Here is a 9468-nt window from a genome sequence, read left to right as displayed (position 1 = left end):
CAGTTTTTTCAAACCTTTGGTAGTTGCTTGCTAATTGATGTTACAGATGCAAAACATCTATCCCAATACAAAAGTCCTGACTAAATATTTCTTGTGTTCCTCTTTATCTTTCCCCCTCTTCCTCTCCCTCTTCCCTCACTCCTCCCCACTTCTCTCTTTTTCTTTCCCCCTCTCTCTCTGTCTCTCTCCCCCTTACTTTTCCTCTTTCTCTCCATCTCCCTCTCCCTCTCCCTCAACACACATCCCTACACCTCTCCCCGGGATTTACAATAATAACTAATGACATCACAAAGTAGCATCATGAAACAAGATCAAAGGAAACCAATGAAAAAGTTTTATAAAACTTCAAAGTCTCCCTTCTATAAATGTACCCAATTGTTATAAAATTTAAGGCATTCTGCTGAGCATTTTACAGTGTATAAAATGTCACTGAAATGCTCATGTGGTCAAGAGGGAAATTAAGGAGAAACACAATGAACAATTTAATAGGTCAGTAACCCAAATGACAGGTTACTATAAAAATTATTGTGATTATTATAAAATTATTATTAGTAAAGAAGAAATTATTCATGTTACCACAATTAACAAAGAGGAGAAAGAAACCAATGGTTTGAGGTCTCCCAAGCTCCTTGTACCATGACAATTTCAAAGCAGTTTCCTGGAGAATTATCATAAGTAGACAGTGTTACAGATAGATAGGATACTATAAAATAACCATAAGACTCTAGTATGTTTTAGTAATTTATCCTACATATAATCACATATTGGATCTCTATGGGGAGGTTTTCACAGGTCCTTTATTATACAGGGAGAGCAGAACAAAAGTTGACAACTTTACACGTCTCTGTCAGACTTGCTAACTGAAGCTGGAGGTGAAGGGATCTTTTCTTGTACCAATATTAGTGAGCTTGGTCAGACATAAAAAATGCCAAGGTCTGCCACTACATCCTGGGTCATCACCAGTCTTCCTGACTTTTGTCTTGCCACTGGACTTTGGTGACACTGGAAGAGAGTGAAGCTGATGATTTTGGGCAACTTTGACTCTGGAACGTCTCCCTGTGAGGTCACTGGTCCTCTTTGAAAACAAAGGATCGACAACAACATTAGTGAGCAAGTACATGTTGACTTTTCAAAGAAATTTTCTCATCACAACTCAAAGAACTGACTAAATTCAGAGCCTTAGTGTCTGTGGGTCTGAATTGTAATAGAGTTGTGTGAGCTCCAGGAGCTATCAGGAGAAAGAGGTGAGATCCTTCTGTGGGGAAAAGGCTGCATAGTAACTGCAATTCAGGGAAGAACCAGCAGGTGACAGCAGTAGCTACCCAGCTGATGAACCTAGTCAGAAGAGCCCTAAAGACCCCAACAATTCACAGCAGCAGAGAAAGCAGATCACAATCTGAATCCATCACTGGACTAGCAGATAACTATAGGAAATCAAATAATAGAATCAAAGGTAGGGGCAGGGTTCCAGTGGGGATGCAGCATAGCTTAGAAGGTGGATGAGGTATAATTCCTTTTTCATATAATTCATATAATATTCACATTCATATAATTTCTTTTTCATTGCTATTCAATTAAATGACTTGCATTGACCTAATAGCACCATTGGTTGGTCTAATAAGGGAGAAGCATCCATAGGGACTCATGAACTGTAATTTTGAGTAATTGTTGGACCTTCCCACGCCCCTTGATTCTGAGGTAGGTTTTAGGTATTCCCTTGTAAAATGTGCCCCATGTTACCATGTTGACCAATTGTGATCATTTGATTTTTATTGCTACAAGGCCTCTCAGTTCACATACTATTTACTCCCTAACTACTCTGGGAAATGGCATTAACTCTTTCACAACAGATTTATCCCAATGTAAAGGTCATGTTTCACTGGTGAACAGTGGCAAAGATTCTTTCCTCTACTCAGACTAAGTTCAGGATGCTGACCTTCCTGGTAATCTACTCCAACTTGATATATGTTTATGTAGTATGTTGTATGTGTTGCACATGTAGGCTATATGTGTCCACATGGGTCTGTCTAGATGTGACTCACAGAGAAACATCAGTAGATATGTCTAGAATCTTATCTACCCACTTTTCTTGGAGGGAGACTTTGATTTGATTTGATCGGTCATATGATCACAAGTCATTTCACCTTGTTTGCCTCAGTTTCCTCATCTGTAAAATGGGCTGGAGAAGGAAATGACAAACCACTCTAGTATTTTTGCCAAGAAAACCCCAAGTGAGATCATGAAGTGACAAGATCGGACACAATCGAAACCATTAAACAACCACAACAAACTGAGGCAAACAGGGTGAAGTGACTTGCCCAGGGTCATGCAGCCTGTGTCTGAGGCCAGATTTGAACTCAGCGAGAAGAGTTTTCCTGCTTCCGGGAGGAAAGCAAAAGATTGGGGTCACAAGGATGACCACTGTGCTCTCCTCAGAGAGGGGAAACTAGGTTAAAATCATATCTGTCACCCTTCCTAAATATCATTTTTGTGGTTTAGTTGTGTCCCTCTCTTTGTGATCCCATTTGGGGTTTTCTTGGCAAAATACTAGTTTGCCATTTCCTTCTCCAGTTCATTTTACAGATGAGGAAACTGAGGCAAACAGGGTTAAGTGACTTGCCCAGGATGCAATGGTAATGTCAATGGGAAGATCTTTCCCATCCATTTATAGGCCCATGTGGTCTGTTCAAGTCACATGGAAACCTAAGTCACATGAATTTGAGTCACATGGAAGCCTGAGTCACATGAGTCTGTGGTGGAAGGAACTTGCCCAGTGGGTGGAACAGGAAGGAGTGGAGCTGGAAGGTGGAACAGAGCTGAGAGGAAGTTAGTGAAAGTCGATAGAGCTGAGGGAGAGAAAGGAAGCAGGCAGTGAGCTGTGAGTGTTCCTTTATGGGAAGGCCCTAGCAGGAGGAATTCCGGCTTGGGGATGGCGGGTGCCCTCTTCGTTGTTATTGTGTATAGATTTCTTTGCTGCCATGATGGACTTGGCTTTCTGGTGTTGGGATTCAGCTTTCTGGTGTTTGAATAAATGTTTTGGTTCTGTCTTCCATTTGGAGAGTCTGTTATATTATGCAAATCAGAATTATGCTGGCATATTCATAGCTGCCATAGGCACTGTGAATATCATGTTGGCACTATTCAAGGTCATGCAGGTAGTAAGTGCCTGAGGCCAGATTTCAACTCAGGAATATAAGTCTTCATTTCAAGTCCTGTACTGTTGTGTTACCTATCTGTTGTGTTACCTAGCTGCCCCTAAATATTGTTAGTGTAGGGGAAATAATTTTTAGGTTCAAGCTGCATTTCTGATTTCTTAACAGGAAAGGAGTGACCCAAGTTATATATCCCTGACTTGACTTTCTTCCCACCAAATACCAGTTACACAAAGACCACACAGAGCAAATAGCTAATAAATCTATTTATCCAAACCTATATCAAACAGAAATCATAGAAGTTAGGCAAATGAGAATATACCAGATAATACACATAATGAATAAGTTCTCCCACTGGTAGTGTGTAGCTCACAAGGTAGAGTCCCAGATATCACAAAAGGGGAAATTCCCAAAGGTGTCTAGTAGGGAAGCTGGGGACAGAGACATGATCTATGTTCTAGTTCCTTTACTAGGAGGACCTTCTTCCCAGTCAGCTTCTTCCCAGTCTTTCTCTCCCTTCAGAGACCTCTCCCTGAAGAGAACTTGCATTCGATGTCTTAAATCTCTCTTCTCCCTCCCCCCCCCATTCTGAAACTTCCAGAAATCTGAGCTTTGAACCCCAGGTTATATCCCAGGTCAAAGAAGAGGCATATTGAGTAGAAGCGCCATAAATTTTACCAACAGGGTAGACACACAGTAAGTTTACATAGAGACACCCATTTGTCCCTTTCTAGTTCTTCCCCCTATTAGTGCAGGTTTGTGTTTCTGCCTGTTTGAAGTGTAGCCAGGGAAGGCAGATTTAGACATGTCTTTGTTTATAGAACCTCTCATTCACTCCCTTCTGTGAAGAGTTACCTGATTTCCTAGGGGAACAGAACCAAAAGAGGGGAAGGTAATGCCCTTCAAAGAGGGGATCAAAAATATTTTTTTCAGAGGAATCCAAGATCACAAATTAAAGTTGACTTCAGGAGAAGCTAACCTTCACTTTAAACATTCGTGTGTTTTTACCTTAACGCCCAACTGATTCTAAGTAGCTATTTAGATAATCTCTAAGAATGCTTCTGAGGCAAAGGACACTTTATAAAACCACCAGCCAATGTAGGGGACACTTTTTTTTTTGCATTAAAAATTTTTGTGTAAAATATTATGTCACTTACTTTGGAAACTGAGTCAGAAGATAGATGTGGAAAGTGGAGAGGTATGAAACAGGTATTAGAAAGCTATTACAGGGGTAGGTGGTACAAGTGGATAGAGCACCAGTCCCAGAGCCAGGAGGACTTGAGTTAAAATCTAGCCTCAGACACTTGACACTTATTAGCTGTATGACACTGAGTTAGTCACTTAACTCTTAGAAGGAAGAAGAAAAAAGTAGGAAGAAGGTGGCTATTGTAGTAATTCAGGGAGAGGCAATGAGGGCCTAAAATAGGGAAGTAGCTGTGAGGGAAGGGAAGGGGGCATATATAAAAGATGTGTAGAGAAAGCAATTGCACAATTCCAAAACAGATTGGAAATGTGGGTTGAGAGTGATGAGGTTAAAAAGCCTCCACTAGAGCAAAGGGTTGAGGAGTGAGGAATTGGAAGAAAGCAGACAACTTTTTCATGGAGTTTGGCTGAGAAAAAGAAGAGATGGGGATTGAATGGTTCTGACTGACTTGGAGACCCCATGTGGGGTTTCCTTGGCAAAGATACTGTAGTGGTTTGCCATTTCCTTCTCCGTCTCAGACACTTTACCGGCCGTGTGGTCACAAGTCATTTAACCCTGTTTGCCTCAGTTTCCTCATCTGTAAAATGGGCTGGAGAAGGAAATGACAAACCACTGCAGTATCTTCGCCAAGAAAACCCCAAATGAGGTCATGAAGCGACATGATCGGACACAATCGAAACCACTAAACAACCACAACAAATGGGGGCAAACAGGGTGAAGTGACTTGCCCAGGGTCATGCAGCCCGTAAGTGTCTGAGGTCAGATTTGAACTCGGGAAGAAGAGTTTTCTTGGTTCCAGGTTTGGTACTCTGCCCATAGCACCTTTAAAAGGTCTTAAGGATGGAGAAAATTTCCTCATCTTTGGAGACAGCACAAAAAGCATTTTATTCTAAGTTCTGTGTTATCAGCTTGCAAATCATTTACTCTGAATTCGTAGTGTTGAAAAAACCCTTGTAACTGAGCCAGTGATCTACCCATGGAAGGACGTGCCTGCACAGAGAGGAAAGAACTGAAGAGATTTCCTGTCAGTTTCTGAGTTCGGCCACACGGGGGCGCGTACACGCAAGCGCAGGGAAAGGGCGCGGCGGGGGGGAGTTTTCCTCCGTTTACGTACTGACGTCACGCTTTGCGACTTTCTCTAGAGCCGGAAGTGGGCGGTGGCCCTGGCGACGTGCGTTCTGAAGCGCGTGGGGCTGCTGTCTTGGAGACGCGGAGCTGACCCAGAGTAGGGGCCCAGGGCTAGAGGAACGTTAAGTCGTTTCCGGGGGACCGGCGTGTGAGGGAGTCCACCGCCGGATTCAGCATGCTGAAGGCTTGGAGGCTGTGGTGCCTGGGCTCCGGCGGCACGCCGGTGACCTTGCGGATGCTGAGAAAGGGCCGAGGCGGCGGCAGCGGCGGCGGCCTCTGCGGGGCCCGCCGGGTCAGCACCAGCTGGTCTCCGGTGGGAGCCGCCTTCAATGTCAAAGCGCAGCCCGCGCGTAAGGAGCTGTTTGGCGAGCGCCGGGTGAGCGACCCCCAGGGGCGGCTTGGGAAAAGCGTTCCGTGGGGAGTCCTGACCTGCATTCGCGTCCTGGCTCTGCCGCCGGCTGGCTGTGTGACCTTGGGCAAGTCATGTCACCTCACCTCTGTGGGCCTCAGTTTTCTCATCTGCATAATGGGGACTCAGTGACCTTTAAAGGCCCGTCTAGCGCTAAATCTGCTTTTAGGGCCAGCCTGCCAGCCTCCCAGAGAGCTGCTCAGGGGCTGGAGTCAGGTGTCCCATCATGGGGCCTCCTGCATTCTCGATTTGAGCTTATACATCTTTTCAAGCTTCTCTACCCTTTTCATGAGACCTCCGTGTGAACTCGGATCTCGGCCCAAATGGGGAGTTGAGAGCATTCCGAGGTGCTTGGTTGGAAGGTCACAGTGACCTAGCACCGGCACCATGAGCAGAATTGCATTTGTTGAGTAGATTAAAGTAACCACAAGAAGGGGAAAACGCTAACTTACTTAGTATGATGTAGTTATGAAACATGGTCTTCACAGTGCGCTGTATGATAGGCCAGCAGAACGTGTTATTCACATTTTCATAGATAGGGAAACATTCAGAGAGTTGATATTTTTTTGGGGGGGGCGGTCACATAACTGATAAGTGACCTAGTCAAGCCAGGATACATGTTCACAGAACATTAAATATAAGATATGTGCAAAATGAAGACAAAGTAATTTTGGGGTTGGGGAAGAAATATTAGGAAATGGGTGAATCAGGAAAAGACTTAAGGGATTTTTAGTTGAAACTTAAGGGATCCTAAGAGTCCAAGGGGTAGATGGAAGGGAAAGCATTTCAGGCATGGGGAGTTCCACTCAGAGAAAGGCTGAGAGATGAAGTATCATTTATACAGATGTATAAAAGTAGTAATCCAGTTTAGTCCAGTTTGGTTGATACTATTAACAGGATTTTTACTGAGCCAGTCTCTAACCTGAGAATGCTCCAAGCTGCTCTGGAGTGCCAGTAATCAAGTAGTTTAATTAATCAGTTTCAATGAAGAATGTTCTCAGCTGAAGTAAAAGCACGGGGTTATATACTTAAATCACCACTGGGAAAGGAGGACAGAAGGTGGATCACAAATAATCATTTAGTGCTTTCCAACAAGAAACCCTGCAAGTCCCACAAAACCATAATCTGGAGTCAAGTCTTTGGGGATTTTGACCACCTCCCCTAAAGTACAGAACCAGAGTTCTTTGACAAGAATGGGTTCTACAATCTTTGATTCACTTCACTTAAAGACCAGTGATTGTGAGCATTGTCAGAGTTTTGATTAATCAGTTTAAGTTGCATTGTGATCTCTGACTTCACCAGGGAGATAGCTCTTGAGAAAACTAAATTATTACTATATTCATTACCTATATCATATTTACTAATATGAAAATTATAAATTCCTTCCTCAGTATTTAGCTCATATGACAAAGGAGTGACATATCTGGAGTCAGATTTTAAAGGGCTTTGAGTATTTTCTCCCAGTTAGAGAATATAGAGAAGAGGGCTGAGACAGAACCATGGGGAATGCCTACATTTTTCTGTGGTCTCTTTTTCATTACCAATAGATAATCTCAAACCATTCTCTACTGCAGTTCTAGTCTACCATCTTATAATTGATATCATTGTATGGCACTCACCCTGATGGATTCTTGAAGGCCGTCTAGTGGATCCCTGAGTACTGGCAGATTTTAGCTAGCAGGGGTTTGAATATAGACCTAGTGACAGACTGTAAGTTGAAGAATCAGCCCAACTCGGTGTGAAGAGGCTCATCATCAGTGGTCTGGGATCTAGCTCATGAATTGTTTTAGCCAGTGGAATTTTATGAATTATGTCTGTTGAGGTTGTAATACACTTTGGTAGAGGAAGGGCCCTCACAAAGGATGAAATAACACTTTTCGAATTTGTAAATAGGTATCTTAAATGATCCTTGGTGGCTCAGTTTGTAGAGAGGAGTTTCCAGGGAGCTTGTGATTGTTCAAATCAGATGTAAATCATTGGTTAGTGCAAGACTTGGTTGTTTAGAATACATTCTTAGTAAATATTGTAAACTTCATGTGCTTTTCTGAAATATGTTGCCAGAATTTTCCTTTGCTCTTTGCATTTATCTCCAGATTCCCTTTCTTTGCTCAAATCTACTTTATCACCAATAGCCCTCTGATTACCTTCTTAAACCTGGCAAATTTGTAGAGCTGTGAGGATTTGGTTCTAGACACAGCATTTTGCTGAGACATAGCAACTCTATTAGGACTGATGGATGCCTCTAGATTTCCTGAGTTTTAGGGTCTTTCTCTACCGATGCAGACCTCTGCAAAACCCTCTGAGCTTCTTTGTACTTCTTTACATGTTTTCTCATTAGCTGTCCATTGAGATCTGCCTAATTCAGTAGACCCTTGCCTATACTTTTGTTAAAATACTGTCTATGGATAAAGTCATGTTAATGATTCCTCATGTGATCCTGGCTTCTGGGATGCTGTGCCCACATCAGTGCCATCTCCAGCTTGTCTTACCTAGAAGAGAAGAAGGGATGCAAGTGTGGTCCCAGGGACAGATTGAATGTCTTCCTGAGTATCAGTTTCTTGGGTATCAGTTCAGGAAGATTTATCACCAGCTTAGATTCAGGGTGATAAACTTTTTGGCTAAAGTAACACTCAAAGACTATCTATTGGATTATGGAGGGCTTGTAACATACTGGAAGGAGGATAGACTCAGACTAATCTCTTTGGTGCTTTTATCTTTTTTAGCAAAAGCCTGTTGCGTGCAGAACATAAGGTACTGGGAAAGGTACAAGATTCTAATCAGTCAAAGTCTTTGACCTCAAGAAAAGTATAGACTGGGGGGTGGCTAGGTGGCATAGTGAATAGAGCACCAGCCTTGGAGTCAGGAGGATCTGAATTAAAAATCCAGCCTCAGACACTTAACACTATCCATGTGACCTTGGGCAAGTCACTTAATCCCAGTTGCCCAGCCTTACCCCCTCCAAAAAGCAAAATAAATAAATAAATAAAATAAAATAAAATAAAGAAAGAAAGAAGAAAAATATAGACTGGAGCAAGGGTTGCAAACTTGGGGTTCATGAAATTTTTTAAAAAATATTTTTGGTTTTTATTTAATATTTTTCCCCACTCACAGGAAAAACAACGTTTAACATTTGTTTTTAAAACTTTTGAGTTCCAAATTCTCTCCCTTCCTATCTCCTCATTTCCCTCCTCCCCCATTGAGAAAACAAGTAACTCATTATAGGTTATACTTCTGTAGTCATGCAAAACATATCCATAATAGTCATATTGTGAAAGAAAAAATAGGCAAAAAAACCTCAAGAAAAATAAAGTTTATATAAAATCTGTATTCAGATAGCATCAATTCTTTCTTTGGGGATAGATAGCATTTTTCATCATAAGCCCTTCAGAGTTGTCTTGGATTGTTGTATTGTGAGAATAGCTGTCATTCACAGCTGATCATCTTACAGTATTTCTGTTACTTTGTACACAGTATATTTCACCTTGCATCAACCCATGCAAGCCTTTTTCTAAAAGCATCCTGCTTATCATATGTTATAGTATAATAGTATTCCATCATAATTACATACCACAACT

At 42.2% G+C, this 9468-nt stretch overlaps 1 protein-coding gene across 4 annotated transcripts in view; it reads left to right on the top strand.

Annotated features, from left to right (window-relative positions):
* Window positions 1–5485: 5485 nt before the first annotated feature.
* MIPEP (mitochondrial intermediate peptidase) overlaps window positions 5486–9468 on the top strand; it is a 189802-nt gene continuing 185819 nt past the window's right edge. For all 4 annotated transcript variants that reach the window (XR_011166757.1, XM_069080141.1, XM_069080140.1 and 1 more), the window contains exon 1: window positions 5486–5860. Coding sequence is in view for 3 of the 4 variants with exons in the window: in XM_069080141.1 (XP_068936242.1) it covers window positions 5660–5860 (201 nt within the window). In the remaining variant the exon portion in view is untranslated. The remainder of the gene's footprint in view (window positions 5861–9468) is intronic.

This window comes from Petaurus breviceps, unplaced genomic scaffold (assembly GCF_028583685.1).
Source record: "Petaurus breviceps papuanus isolate PSGF00001 unplaced genomic scaffold, PetGlider_PUasm1.0 91133, whole genome shotgun sequence".
Classification (NCBI taxonomy): Eukaryota; Metazoa; Chordata; class Mammalia; order Diprotodontia; family Petauridae; genus Petaurus; species Petaurus breviceps.
This window is presented reverse-complemented; position numbering and strand designations above follow the sequence as displayed.